This window comes from Gymnoscopelus braueri (assembly GCF_963280865.1).
Source record: "Gymnoscopelus braueri genome assembly, chromosome: 9".
NCBI classification, from domain to species: domain Eukaryota; kingdom Metazoa; phylum Chordata; class Actinopteri; order Myctophiformes; family Myctophidae; genus Gymnoscopelus; species Gymnoscopelus braueri.
The window spans coordinates 23798302-23812746 of record NC_137610.1 but is presented as its reverse complement, the minus strand read 5'-3'; the positions used below and the strand labels follow the sequence as shown (position 1 = coordinate 23812746).

Sequence of the window (14445 nt, the reverse complement as noted above, 5' to 3'; positions counted from 1 at the left end):
GATATCAACAAGCTGTTTGCCCATTGTCTCATGATTCCCAAGATCATGTGTAGCTTACCTAATTTGGTGAAGATTGGTCCAAAAACAAATCCATGTTTCTGGAACAAACTGTGAAAGTTAGCACCTTTTGGATCACATTGTTGAGGCCTGCAAAATGTGATAAAAATGTAAACAATGTGTATGCATTCATGATGTATTTTTTGTCAACAAATAGGCCCCTCCCACAAACTCTGGAAGGCAATTATAAGCCAATCGGTAGGGAACATAAATAATCTGATTTTATTATCACATTGTGTGATCATGATTGTGTATACATTGTTGTGATTTTTGGACAAATACTGATTGTATCACAGTAGCAAAAAGTCTGTTTTGAATGCAATTCAAATTCCAGATTTTAGTGTAAGACACTACCGTTCAAGAAAATTGTTCAAGAAAATTGTTCGTGTGTGTATGAGAGAAAAAGACAGAGAAAATTGCCCCCGGAAACCACTTTGATGAGCAGTGAAAACACTTTGAGATGTGCACTCTATAGACCATATTCACACGGCGGCCATATTGGAATTTAACATTGAAAGTGCCGCCACCCGGGGTGGCTACTTTCATTGACTTCATAGAAACATGGCCGCCGTGTGAATATGGTCTATGGAGAGTATGTTTTACCCCCTGTCCATCCGTCCGGTGCAGTGTGTGCGTGTGTGTCCGTCTGTCATCAGCTGTGATTGGCCAGCGAGACACATGACGTCATACCTACCTGACCTGGCGGAGACCTGTGCTCCGAGGAGCACTTTTTCTAGTTGGATGTTGCGTTCATGATATAATGGCATTTGTTTAAAAAAAGAGATGGGGTCTAATGATGGAGTGGCTTCATTTGGATCTAGGATTTCATGTGGCCAATCTATGACATCAGTCATAGATGGGCAACATTTCTGCCTAATCTCAAATGGCCAGCTCTGACAGAGGTTAGCTGAGAGTAATAAAAAAAAAGAATAACATGAAAGAAGTGGAGATACTAAGTTGGCGCTGATCAGTCCAGCAGTTTGCAAGATTAGCTCTGGGGGCACACACACACATATAAAAATACGACATAGAAGTTCATCAGCGGCGGGGCGCTGCATACACAGGGGGCAAATACGGCAATCCAACATGTTCAGGGGAAGAAACCACTCTGGCCACCTTGTTAACAATCTCACAAGAGGTAACTCTCTCATCTAGATTCAGAACATCTCTGAGGTTTCTCATGGCATTGGTCATCTCTGCCAGCCTTGTGTAGACCTGGTTCATGCGTGGGTAGACACCATTCAGAGACCGCACATCAAACAGTGTCTGGAAATGGGAAACCATGCTCGCCAACGTTTTTCTGTTGGCACTGCGCAGAACCTTTTCGTCACTGTGCAGCACCTTGTTGTCACTGTGCAGCACCTTATCGTCATCGATGGAGATGCCCTCCAGCATCATGTCCAGTGAGTGGAGTTGTTTGGCCCACGCCTCCAGTGTAGGGATGAGGTCCTGAAGTTCAACCAGCTCTGATTCCATATTGGTGGGTCTCTGCCGGTGCAGCCGCACTGGAATCCTGGAACCTCTCAAAATTGCACCAATCTCGTTCAACAAATGGCGATATTGAGTGCATAAACCACTAGCTTCCATCACTTGCTCGCTGCCAGAGTTACCTCCTTCTTTAGGTAAGCTGGTGTTATTTTGTTTGATCAGCATGTCCATACGGCGGAGTTGCTGTTTGTAGGACTTCAGTTCTTTTATCGTGGGCCTCGCCTCCAGCTCTCGCTTCAAGTGCTGCAACTCACTCTTGAGTTCTTCCCTCTGGGTATTGCTATCTTTCAGCTGATCCTGATAAAGCTTTATAATGGTTTTGGAGCATGGGGTAACATTGCCCGAGTCCTTCTGACTCCTCGTTTGGTAAGACTCATCATCAGATGAGTCTCCTTTGAGGGACCGCGTTTCATAGAAGTCAATTACACCGAACATGTGCTGGTCCATTGAGGAGTGTCTCTTGGAGATCTGTTGAAAGTCCGGTGTCCGACGCCCCAATCGCCTCTCCTCTTCCTTGACTGTGTAGTACAGCTTCCTCTGAAGCTGAGCCGCTGCATCTCTCTCCTTATCTAGCTTCTGTTCTAGTCCCAGGCAGCGCCTCTGTGCTTCTTGCTTTTCCTGTTGGAGTTGGTGCATGTGGTCGGGCTGTTGGGCAACCTTGCCGGCATACCTGTCCTCCATGTCTTGGACCTTATGCCTGATTCTGTCCAGCATGCCCTCCAGCTCCGTAGCCCTCTGGGAGTGCTTGGAAGCTAGGCTCATTTGCTCTTGGACTTCCAGTTTGAGCAGGTCGTTGGACTGGATAAACTCCTGGAGGAGGGCTTCTCGTCTGTCTGAGTCTACAAGCATTGTCCTCAGGGTACTCCTGATCTCACGAGATGTGTCCTTGTGCAGGAGAACCAGATCTGAAAGGTTATCATTTTGAAAAGGATCAGCAAAACGCACTGGCTTAAATCCATGATGCTCGAGGAGTTTGTTAACAGAGTCCCATTCTGTCTGTTCTTGCTGTTCCATCGCATTTACCCAGCTGCAGCGAACGCTACAGGATATATTTACAATCTACCAGAGCTTGGTAGCATTAATGTTTGGTTTGAACAAAGTCAACATTATGCAAATGATAACCCACTATTATAATTTGAAGCTTTCTAGTTTACAGTCATTGCACAGCTAGATCGCTGAGTTATATGTCTATAAAGAATGTGACTAATGTGACTTGTACTTTTCTCTGGGAAACTGTGATGATGTCAGTACTATGACCTAATTACTATGATGTCGTGTATCTCCATATATGGGAAAAGTTTCAGAACAAATCTCAAATTAATAATTAAAAATATTACATTTAGTTAAAGGTAGGGTATGTGATTTTCTTTGGTTAAAATAACTGTTAAATAACTCTATATTCTGATAGTACTCGCTATAGTGTTTGTTCAGTTATGTCTCTCCAGCTCTTTAGTTAACAGAAAATGCATTTTCAGGTCAGGATACCAATTTTATCCAATCAGGATAGAGAACTCAGTCAGGATACAGACTAAACAAGTGAAATTGGAAGATATATCAAAAAGAAATGAGTAGACAAAAACGGAACACTATAAAATTGAAAGCTGATAAATGGGTACTCACTCCTGATTGGCTGACATTTTGTCACCTACCTGGAAATTTATTTTCTATTTATTAAAGAGCTGGAGAGACATGGAGACCGCTGTTACTGAACAAACACTCTATAGCGATGATTACTATCAGAATATAGCCTAGTGCTTTAACCTTTTAACAAAAAAACTTTTTTTTAACCAATAAATATCACATTTAAAAATTAAAGGTAGGGTTAGTGATTTACTTTGGTTAAAATAAGTGTTAATAGCTCTATATTCTATATTCTTGTCTTCTATATATGTACTCATGGCTATAGAGTGTTTGTTCAGTAAAAGGAGTCTCCCATGTCTCTCCAGCTCTTTATTAAATAGAAAATGCATTTTCAGTGCTTTCTGCTGATTGGCTTAAAATGTGTCACCTAACTGAAAATGTGCTATATTCTGTTTACTAAAGAGCTGGAGAGACAGAGCTGTGACAGAACAAACGCTCTGTAGCAATGATTACTATCATAATATAGTACTTTAACCTTTAAAAATATATATATATATATATAATACCTTTAAAGGATAAAACAAAGAGTTGCCCAGATCATAAAAGTTTCAGCTCACTCTGACCTGAGGTGTGTGGTTGTGATGAAAAACAGACAGACAACTTCAACGTTATAGAAGGTTGTGCGGCACCCATCAGAGTATTTAGTGCAGTATTCATTATCAGAGTATACTTGGAGGCCAGTCTATGATGTCAGCTAAATCAGCATGTTTGGGGAAAAAAACTTCTCTTGGGCAGAACTTTGTCAAAACTTATTTTACATTTCAATAAAACATCGACTGATGCATTTGGAGTCACTGGGTGTTTCGGATGTTAGAGCTGTTGGCAACACTAGGAGGCTCTAGGCACTGAGGTTTGGCTCCAGGCCTGGCTCCTCCCTCATCTGACCAGATGTGGAGGCTTTTCTGTGCATTGTGTCGTCATTGCTGCTGGGCTCAAACATCTCACTCTGCCTTGATGGATATATATAATTCAGTACAAAATAATATGGGAGAAATATGGAAATATTATGCTTAATAATAACCCAAAAGCTGACTCTGACAACACATTTGATTGAAATAAACAAAACAAACAAACAAACAAATAAACAAGCAAACAAGCAAACAAACAAACACTGTTACTCTGTGTTACCGTGTGTGTGTGTGTGTGTGTGTGTGTGTGTGTGTGTGTGTGTGTGTGTGTGTGTGTGTGTGTGTGTGTGTGTGTGTGTGTGTGTGTGTGTGTGTGTGTGTGTGTGTGTGAGCGCACACTATGGTTTTAACTGGTATCCCAGTTTGATTGATTGATTGATTGAATAATTTATTTAGAAAGACATGGTAAAAGTATATGGAAGTACAATTCACAATACAAGGTCCTCTAAACTGAATCGCTCATAAAAGCACTTGGCTTATTGTCTCCGCCGGACGCGGAGAGTACGTTTTCGCTTCGTCCCGCTGTGTGTTCACCTCCCCCCTAGCCAAGCTAACATTGGTCAAACTTCACGTGACACGTGACAATATGTTGTCACCAATGCTTTTGATTGGCTAGCGAGACGCATGACGAAATAAAATCCTATAAATAGGTGTGTCACTTCAAAAAGCCATTTATGTTTTTTGAAGTGAGGTAAGACAGGATCAATCAGTCTTGATTGGAACAGTACCTTCCCGTACAAATCACCCGTCCGTCCGTCCGCGTGCGTGTGTGTGTCCCTCTGAGAACACCTAACATTGGTCAAGCAAAGGCCAAAGCTAAGAAAGCATACTCATCTACAACAGTAACACAGAAGAGGACTATAGAGTTGAATTGATCCCACAACAAGGCCGAAGTCTTAATACTGTAACAATTGGCCACCTTGATCAAATACATTATGTAGCACTAGAGAAAACTGACATAGATCAAACACACCAATCAACTGCTGAAACTGTTCAAGACAATGAAGATGAAGAAGACAGACAAGCATTTGAACAAACCAGTCAATTACGAGGACTCCCATATGACACATTGCTTCAAGAAGAACATTTTTTAGATGCAGACACTACATATTCAGTCGCCCCTGCAGAACACCAAAAACCACGCGCATTCTACCAAGACGACCCGTTCTACCAAGACGACCGTGCTATTAAAATAGCACGGGTCTGCTGGCGGAGACTTGTGCTCCAAGGAGCACATTTTCTAGTTTAAAATGAGATCCCTGTGCGCTCAAATCATGATGACATTTAAGAAGACATACAAATATACACTACTATGCAGAACGTCATACAATCAGCTTACAGGTATGAAAAACAAGAAATATGTACAATAGACAGTTTTAGGAGGAGGGGAGGGGGGGGGGTAGGTTAAGACTTTGACAGGGGCCAATTTGGAATTGCAGCCTCCTGAAGGTGATTCTTTAGGGCAGTTTTGAAAGCGAGTAAGGTTTTACACTCCTTTACTCCTTTGGGTAGGGCATTCCACATTTTTGTTGAATAGCATGAGAAAGAGTTCATTCCCTTGTTTGTGCCAAATCTGGGTTGAACATGATCAGTGTTGTGAAGTGAAGTTCTCAGCCTTGTTAAGGTTAACACTAGACCCAAAGAGAATGGATTCGGTTTTACCCAGGTGTAATGATAGTTTGTTGTCAGAGAGCCAGATGCGGATCGTGTCGAGTTCAGAGCTGAGAGATTTTTTAACCTGCAGCCTGTCCCTGCAGAGCCGAGTCATCTGCGAACAGGAACGGGTTTTTATCCCACGATTTTGTAACCCTATTTTTTACACCCAGTGCCAATTGTCTATGTAATCCTGGGCACTACCTTCCCTCTGCCAACCTAGGGAGGCCAGGGCCGAGCTCATACCTCCTTCAATGCATGAGAGCCAACTGACCTTCTTGTCACCTGACAGGGGAGAGTTTCCCTGGTTGGACGTAGCGCGTGGAAGGAACACGTTATTCCAACCAGTTCCCTTCCCCTCCATCAGGCGCCCTGGCTGGCCAGGGGGAGGCGGTATAGTGACCAGGATTACTGCATGTTTTTGTGAGGGTACCTACCCTAGGAGACACGTGGAGAACATGCAAACTCCACACAGAGAGGCCCTTTCGCCAACCCCACCTAGGGTATGGGCACTGATGACGCGGAGGAGAGAACACGCCCCCAGCGCCCATAGCTTCCCCTGCGGCAATCGAACCCAGGACCTTCTAGCTGTGAGGCGACAGCTGTGAGGCAACAGCCTGTAGATTCTTTCTTTAACATCGACGGTCAAAACGCCCACCTCCCACCTAGCGCACTTACTCTGGTACTCCTTCTCTCTCATCTCATTGGCTACTCTCTCCGTGAACTCGTCCTGGGGGGCGGGGTCTGGCATCTGAGGGGCAGAGTTACTGTGGCTGATCCAATCATTAAACGCCCCATGGGCTTCCAGGTAAGCTCTGATACACAGGTGTTCTCTCACAGCGTTCTCGTCCTCGGCAAGAAGAGGCGTGTCCTGACCCTCCCACTGACGATAAATCCCCCTCACTGAGTCTTCTGGAGGTTTAGAAAACACAGCCTTCACTGCGTCCAGCTTCTGTACAGTTAAGAATTTCCTCATGATAGAGTTGGACTGTTTGAGAGCTTCCGCTCGGTGGGCGGGGTCAATCAGCAACCAATCAACGACGTCAATCTTCTATCCAGGGTGTGTGTGTGGTGGGTGAACTCAGTGCTGTCTCTGGCTAACACAGTCTCCACCACCAGTTTAGTGATTGTTGCTACATCTAGACCAGCATCATTTGCCAGATGCAGACACCTCCTCCTCTGTTCTGATTGGCTGATGGTCTCCAGGACACTGGCATACTGCACAGTTGCTATGTCGACAGGAAGTTGACTGACATAGCTGGCTATGAGTTCCCACTGATCCTCTTTTTTTTATCAACACACCGATGTAAGTCTTTAGTGCGTCCACACATACGTCCTCTTTTAGTGCGATGCCCAGAGAGTGATAGAATAACACAAGGTGAGTCATGAACTGCAGCAGGTGAGATGGGAGGGGCTTAGAACCTGTCAGCCAATCACTGAAGTCCTCCAGAAGACCGTCCAGGTCTCCCAGTATAACAGCCTTCTGGATCACATGATAATGTGATCCAGAAGGGGGGCACGGTGGCGCAGTCGCCTCACAGCTAGAAGGTCCTGGGTTCGATTCCCGCCGGGGACGCTGTGGGCGCTGTCCTGTCCTCCACGTCATCAGGGCCCATACCCTAGTTGGGGTCGGCGAAAGGGCCTTTCTGTGTGGAGTTTGCATGTTCTCCCCGTGTCCCCAAGGGTAGGTACCCTCACTAAAAACATGCAGCAATCCTGGTCTCTATACTGCCTCCCCCTGGTCAGCCGGGCCTGATGGAGGGGAAAGGAACTGGTTGGAATAACGTGTTCCTTCCACACGCTACGTCCAACCGGGGAAACTCCCCAAACACGCCCAAACGCAATCCTCCCATCACACACTGGCAACAACGGTTTGATGTTTCCACTGAGTACAGCGTAAATTGCTCTCTCGTATCTGTTTAACTGCTCCTCTTCAGCCATTCTCTAGCAACAGGTTTTCCAGATTCCTCGCTGAGGGTTTCCTTCAACCGGCTGCAGCTCCAAAGAGTCTGAGGTGAAGTTGGGGTCATGGTAAAGCTTCCATCCCCCCAGAGTGGCTGCTCTCCAGGCCTGACCACAGCGTTGACACAACCTATGAGCCTGTTCAATCATTCCAGCTCTGATGAGTGTGAACAGGTTCTTCAGGAGTCTGTTTGATTGATTGATTGATTGATTGATTGATTGATGTACTTTTATTTAGTAAGACATGAGAACATCAGTACATGGAAGTACAAATTCACAATACAAGGTCTACTAAACTGGAAGACTCATTAAGCACTTAGCTTGTTTAAGATGAGAACCCCATGCACACAAATCATGATGACATATAAGAGACAGACAGATATACACACTACTATACAGAATGTCATACAATCAACTTACAGGTTACTGGTATGAAGAGTGAAAAAAATATATTCAAAAGAAGAAAATGAAAGAGGGGGGGGTAGGTTAAGACTTAGACAGGGGCCATTTTCGAATTGCAGCCTCCTGAAGGTGTATCTTTATGGCAGTTTTGAAAGTGAGTAGGGTTTTACACTCCTTTACTCCTTTTGGTAGGGCATTCCACATTTTTGATGAATAGCATGAGAACGAGTTCATTCCCTTAGTTGAGCCAAATCTGGGTTGAACATGATTTGTGGAGCTGCCTCTGGTGTTTTGATCATGGACTTCATTAACATTTTGGAAGTATTTTGACAAATACAGGGGGATCCCAATGTTGTGGTGTATCTTGAAGACCAGGCCCATAGCAAGTTGTTGTACTCTGTCCTCAACCCTAAGCCATCCAATCTTAGCAAAATGAGCAGGGGTTAGATGGGTTTTGTGACTGAGGCCAAGAAGTAGCCTTACAAGTTTGTTTTGGGATGTTTGGAGCCTTGTTTTTAAGGCCTTGGAGGTGTTGTGATACCATGAAGTGCATGCATAATCATAATGACCTTGAATGAGGGCCCCTGAAAGAATCTTCAGAGTATTCTTACTGACTAGACGATCAATCCTCCACAAATAGCGTGTTGTTTGGTTGACATTTTTGATCACTTTTTCGGCGTTTTTGTTACCAGAGGTTTGCCTCCAAGATGGAGCCCAGGTAGGTAATTTCGTCCTTTCTTTTGATGACATCTTCATCTTCATCTTCTCTGTCAAGATCCACCAGGGGGCGCTGCAGTCTCACTGGAGCATCTGGGTCCAGTTCAGTTACCAGGGCAGCAGTGACTCCAGCACTTCCTGTTCTTCTCATCTTCAAAGCATGGAGGGTGTTTTCCCAGTAGACATTCTTGGCGTAGCATTCAATGTTGTTCGCAAAATGTCCTATCTGATCACTGGCAATGCTCTCCAACCAATCAACAACCAGCTGACTCTGTCTAACGACTGCATCACGTTGGAACAGCTGATCCACAACTAACCTCTCACAGGGAACAGACAGGTCCATAATGATGTCATCTTTGAATGCTGACTGAACACGGTCCCTGTACAGTGAGTTAATCAGTTTCCATGTATTGAGTTCCTGCTGTAGAATCCATTTAACTCCTGCTGCTGTCTTACTGAGCTGTCCTGATCTGAGAACAACACGCTGAAGAGTAGCTACCCTGCCCTGGCAGAGATCCTGGTAGTCCCTCAAAAGATCCAATAGAGCAGAAGAAATTTTCAGGAAGGAAGAAAGGAACTCTGGGACAAGACTAGCTGCAGCAGCCTCTCCTGGGTCATCTCCATTCAGAAGGTCAGAGCTAAGATTGGCGTCATCATAAAGCTGGTATCAGCCAATCGAGACGTGTCTATGAATCAGGGCGTTCTGCTTCCTGTTGCTAAAATGGACGACAAGTCTGGATTCCTCCTGGGGGTGACAGCTTGTCTGTACAGAGATCCTCGAGGTGTCCTGATCTATGACATGGCAGCTGGTTATCCTCCCTTCTTTGCAGATCAGCCTATCCAGATCTACAAGAAGATTGTATCTGGCAAGGTACGATTCCCCTCTCACTTTAGCTCTGACTTGAAGGATCTGCTGAGAGACCTGCTACAGGTAGACTTGACAAAGAGATTTGGAAACTTGAAGAATGGCGTGAATGACATAAAAAAACACAAGTGGTTCTCCACAACAGACTGGATCGCCACCTACGAGATGAGGGAGGGGGTGGGCTGGCACTACCATAGGGCTGGTGTTGTCAAGCAGAAGGGGAACCTTTCTGTAGGCTTTCTGTTCCCGCTCTGCCAGGATTTCAAATACAGATCTTCAGGTCGGTTCAAACGAAAAAGTCCAAACCACAAAATAATGTTATTAAAAGTTTCATAATAATAATAATAATAAATAATAAAGGACAATCAAAGGTTAATAAAGAGTGGGAGGAGAGAAAGAAACAATCAGAGTAGCAGGAAGGCAGTTCATTGGTCATTCTCAAAGTCAGCTGGATTCTTCCTCTTGCTTTGTTGGTGGACATGGTTTCCCCAGGTGTATATGATGTACACAAGGGTCATCGGGGGAGCAACTCTGAAGAAAGAAGAGGTAAACCGTCTCCACACATTGGGGATTCCTTTAGAGAAGTAGTTAGGGAAAGCCCTCTGTTCGAAGGGGGACAGACTGTACGTAATTATGTGCCTGACCTTGGTCAAGTTTCCAAAGTGGCGACCCATGTTTCCTTGAGGTTTCGACAATATTTTGTTGTGATTTGAAATTTAAAGGAGCTTCTGAGCAAATTGCTGTTTGCAAGATGTACTTAAATTTACTATTTAAGCACCCGGTTTAAGTATCTAGTCTGGTCACCAATGTTACACCTGTCAGCGTATCACATGTGAGGTCAGAATGTAATAACCATATAAGGTTTTTCCAAATGCATGGGCAAACGAACATTTCTTTAAATAGATTCATTTGAATAGAAATTGCAGTTAGGAGCACAACCCTGTAGTATGCATCACATAACCATGGTATTTCCCATCTAATCTAACTATAAAGGCCCAAATCTCTGTCCGTCTGTCCGTCTGTAATTAATGTCTCAAGAAAAGGGAAAAGGGACAAGGACAGACAGATAAAGACATCTTCATATATGGGCAATACGAGGGACACAGGCAAACAGACAGATACAGAAATCATCATATATGGGCACAAAAGGTACACAGACCACAGATACAGAAATCACCATATATGGGCATAACACAGACCTCCCCTGCTGCCCTACGGGCAAGGTATCTGTGGTCTGTGTACCTTTTGACAAACTGCATGCGTATCGCCGACGACCCAAGGTCATGATGTGCCAGCCAAGTGGGAAGCCGGTCAGATAAGACTGGATCTTCAAAAAATATTGAAAAATCCCCATATATAGGGGGTTCCCTGATGTCTTCAATATGATATCAGGGAACCCCATATTTGGGCATGCCTAACACGAAACTCCATAAATGGGCATAAAAGGGACACAGACAGACAGATACAGAAATCTCCATATAATATATGGCCATAAAAGGGACACACAGACACAACGGGTCCTGCAACACGGGTACAACAGGTATTGCATAACTGGGTGGGTGGGCATGTATTTCCAACATGCATCGTTCCCGACTTGCATCGGCCCCAACAGAAACCGGTCAAGTAGCTTACTCTGAAAAGTTAACAAATTAATATGATAATAGCAAGGGCGCTCGGGTGGCACAGTGGTAAAGTGCCTGCCCACCACTGCGGAGGTTGGGGTTAGAATCCATTGTGGTGCATCCGGCTTTGTCGAGGTTCCATGTTAACACAATTGACCCGTGTTCGGGCGAGATGAGCCAGGCCGGAAGGGTTAGTTGATATTTGTCACTGCACGTACTCCTACAGGCTGGGGCGGCACCTGTCAGCAGGGAGCGTGGGGCAGCTGGAGTAGGACAGGGGCTCTACGTCCTCCCGGTGAGGGCTACTCAGTGAGCAGGTGAGTCAGTAGGATACAACAGCAGTGACAACACTCGAATGACTAAATTGGGGAGAAAAGGGGGTTTTAAAAAAAGGATAAAATAGTAAATAATGAGACTTCATGAAGACACAACAGGCATGGTAACTGTCAGAGTCTGTGTGTGTTTGTTGTACTGGGCCAGGCTGTTCTCCTGGTCAATGAGGAGAGGATGGAAGACGTCCAGGTGAAAGAGAGAAGGACGAGCTGATAGAACAAGACGATCCTCACCTACATCCAGGATCAGACAAGTAAATGACAACACCCCAGGTAGTTGTATCTCAGCGATGAGGTACTCTGGTTCGTCAACAGGGGGCTCCACTAACAAACTGAACTCAGGTCTTTTGGCCGGGACAGGAGGGGCATCCTGTGGAGGTAGTTCTTCGATGTCAGGTCGGCTCTTGGTGCGGATGTTCTGCTCGCTCACAGAGCCAAATAGCTTCCTGTTCCTCAGAACCTTCCAGTCTCTGCTGAGCTCCAAGTTGTATTTATTCTCTAACCCCTCTAAGGAAACCAGGATGAGGAAATGCAGAAACAGAGAATCTTTCTGGCACTTCTCAAAGAAATCTTGGTTGACGACAACATCATAGGCTGTACAACCCAAGGAACTGTTGTCGATCTCTGTGTGCGGCTCGCCAAGGCTCATGGGAAATCGATAGTTGGTGGGGTCTTCTGATTTGAGGAGATCCACAAGCTCCTCCCTTGAGAGTTCCAGAGGGGGAGGGATTGAGGTTGATTGACAGATGTTGATGAAGATCTTCTGCTTGTCTGGCTGGGATCGGGTTTTGACACACATACCAGGATGTGGTTGGATCACTGTGGAGTTTTCACTTTTTGTCTTTCCCCTCGTCTGTAGCAACTGCTGGTAGAGCTCCTCTTGTGGCTGATTCTCCAACCCAGAATCGAGGAGTGAGGAATCTGTTGCCATGGATGTCCACTGAAAAGAAGTCACTGCTGAAGGCGACCACACTCTTAAACCATGGTCTAAATGAAGTGGTGTACAGTTTAAGTACTCAGTCTGTCCATCGAGTCATGACGTAGGTTGCGCCTCTTAGTCACATGTGCGTCAAACTACGATACCTTCTTCTTATTATTATTACTATTATATAGTATTATTACTAATATGAATGAATTCCACAAATCTTTGCATGCGACAAGTGCAGTGTGCATATCTGTCCTTCGGCGTATCCTGAGAACTGTCCGGCCGATCGACTTCAGCACACATGTCACAGAGGACCAAAGGAAATGCAGTGCCCGGCATGAAGTGGATCGGTGGTTCTCCAGAACCGTTGGTCCGAGCGATATGCCCATGTATACGGGCATATATGGAGATGCGATTGTCAAGAACTACCGATCTCTGCATATCGCCAAAGACCCAAGGGAGTGCAGTGCCTGGGAGTGCGGTGAGAACCGCTGATCCAACTGACTTAAGTCAGTTGGATCAGCAGTCCTCAAAATAAAATAAAATGTTATATGTGTGTGTGTGTACCTGTATCCTCCTATAATTTGACTAACCTCTGTGGTGGTGTCGTGGACCGTGGTGTCTTGGTGGTGTCGTGGGGTCTTGGTAACTTGCCAGGTTTCGCGCGAGAAACAAGCAGCAAGGTCTATGAAAACAAGGCCAAACGAAACGAACCCTACAAGCAACAAGGTCTATGAAAAGAAGGCCAAACGAAGCGCCTTCACACATATACCTTGCCTCTTGGAAAACAGCCGATCTACAAGCTCACAACGCGTCCCCACACCCACCTGCACTTTCACAACCAACGCCAAAACACACTACCACCAATATGGCCCCTAAACCGCTTACAATAGGCCAACATGCCTGCTACCACACCATAGACCCCGCCCACTCTCGCTAGGGAGCCACATTTCATTCTTGGCTCCGTGGTGTGTGTGTGTGTGGGTGGGGGGGAGATGATCGCACCACAACTTGGGTCCGCGGCCGTGTATGCGTGGACACGCACGTGCGCATGCACGTTGGGGAGGCACGTGTCACAATGTACATTATTTGTGTTTGCGCGACGCCCGTGTGTGTGTTCGCGACGGGCCACGGGCCGCATGAGGATGTACCGTGGTGTGTGTGTGTGTGTGTGTGTGTGTTTGTGCGCGCTCGCGACGGCTCGCGCGTGTGTGTGTGTTGGCGACGGCCGACGGGGAACGGCTCCGCCTGTTAGATCTTTATATGTGCGGGTGTTTGTGTGTGTTCTGTTCCTCCACGACGGGATGTGCGTGTGTGTGTACACACTACACCATTGGTTCTCAAAGTGGGGTCCGGGGACCCCCAGGGGTCCTTGAGGGAGTTCCAGGGGGTCCCCAGCTAAATGATAGATTAGGCACCAAATGGACCCTTATGGTCTGTAACTCTGAGTGTACAAATGGAACCAAATGGACTATAACGGGTCCATTTGGTTCCATTTGTACACTCTCAGAGTTAAATTAACATACATGTTACGATATAAACTGGGGTCCAAGGGATAGAAATGCCATTAAATGCTAATGCATGTCAAACTGGGGGTCCTTGAAATTAAAATGGTTGAGATTCACTGCTAGAGCCGTAAAAAAATCTTCTCTTATGGGGGTCCCTGTCATATCTTTTCAAATGGGGGTCCGCGGGCTAACAAGTGTCAATTTGGGGGTCCTTGCCATGAAAAAGTTTGAGAACCACTGCACTACACAGTACAAACTCACTTTCGATCCTTGATAAACTGTCTGTTCTCAGCGCATAAGCCAAACTGCACACTTTGGGTGCTCATATCCCCCTACGGGTATGGTCTAGTATTTATAAATCCACA

At 45.5% G+C, this 14445-nt stretch overlaps 3 protein-coding genes and 1 pseudogene across 4 annotated transcripts; all 4 read right to left on the bottom strand.

Annotated features, from left to right (window-relative positions):
- Positions 1-1095: 1095 nt before the first annotated feature.
- LOC308091563 (centrosomal protein of 70 kDa-like) lies at positions 1096-2559 on the bottom strand (the record flags this gene model as incomplete). The annotated part of the gene is made up of 1 exon (XM_080437227.1): positions 1096-2559. The coding sequence occupies one exon, from the start codon at positions 2557-2559 to the stop codon at positions 1096-1098; it is 1464 nt and encodes a 487-aa protein (XP_080293353.1).
- Positions 2560-3977: 1418 nt separating this feature from the next.
- On the bottom strand, positions 3978-9888 carry LOC308091562 (nuclear pore complex protein Nup107-like; annotated as a pseudogene). The gene is made up of 5 exons: positions 9856-9888; positions 8864-9620; positions 7560-7896; positions 6426-7247; positions 3978-4066 (listed from the first exon to the last, which is right to left on the bottom strand). The product of its transcript is annotated as a nuclear pore complex protein Nup107-like (transcript).
- A 230-nt stretch (positions 9889-10118) lies between these two features.
- Positions 10119-10367, bottom strand: LOC308091530 (cytochrome b-c1 complex subunit 8-like; the record flags this gene model as incomplete). Its single annotated transcript, XM_080437193.1, has 1 exon — positions 10119-10367. One exon carries the CDS (start codon positions 10365-10367, stop codon positions 10119-10121), a length of 249 nt encoding a protein of 82 aa, XP_080293319.1.
- Positions 10368-11732: 1365 nt separating this feature from the next.
- On the bottom strand, positions 11733-12578 carry LOC308091774 (PIH1 domain-containing protein 1-like; the record flags this gene model as incomplete). The annotated part of the gene is made up of 1 exon (XM_080437496.1): positions 11733-12578. The coding sequence occupies one exon, from the start codon at positions 12576-12578 to the stop codon at positions 11733-11735; it is 846 nt and encodes a 281-aa protein (XP_080293622.1).
- Positions 12579-14445: the final 1867 nt, after the last annotated feature.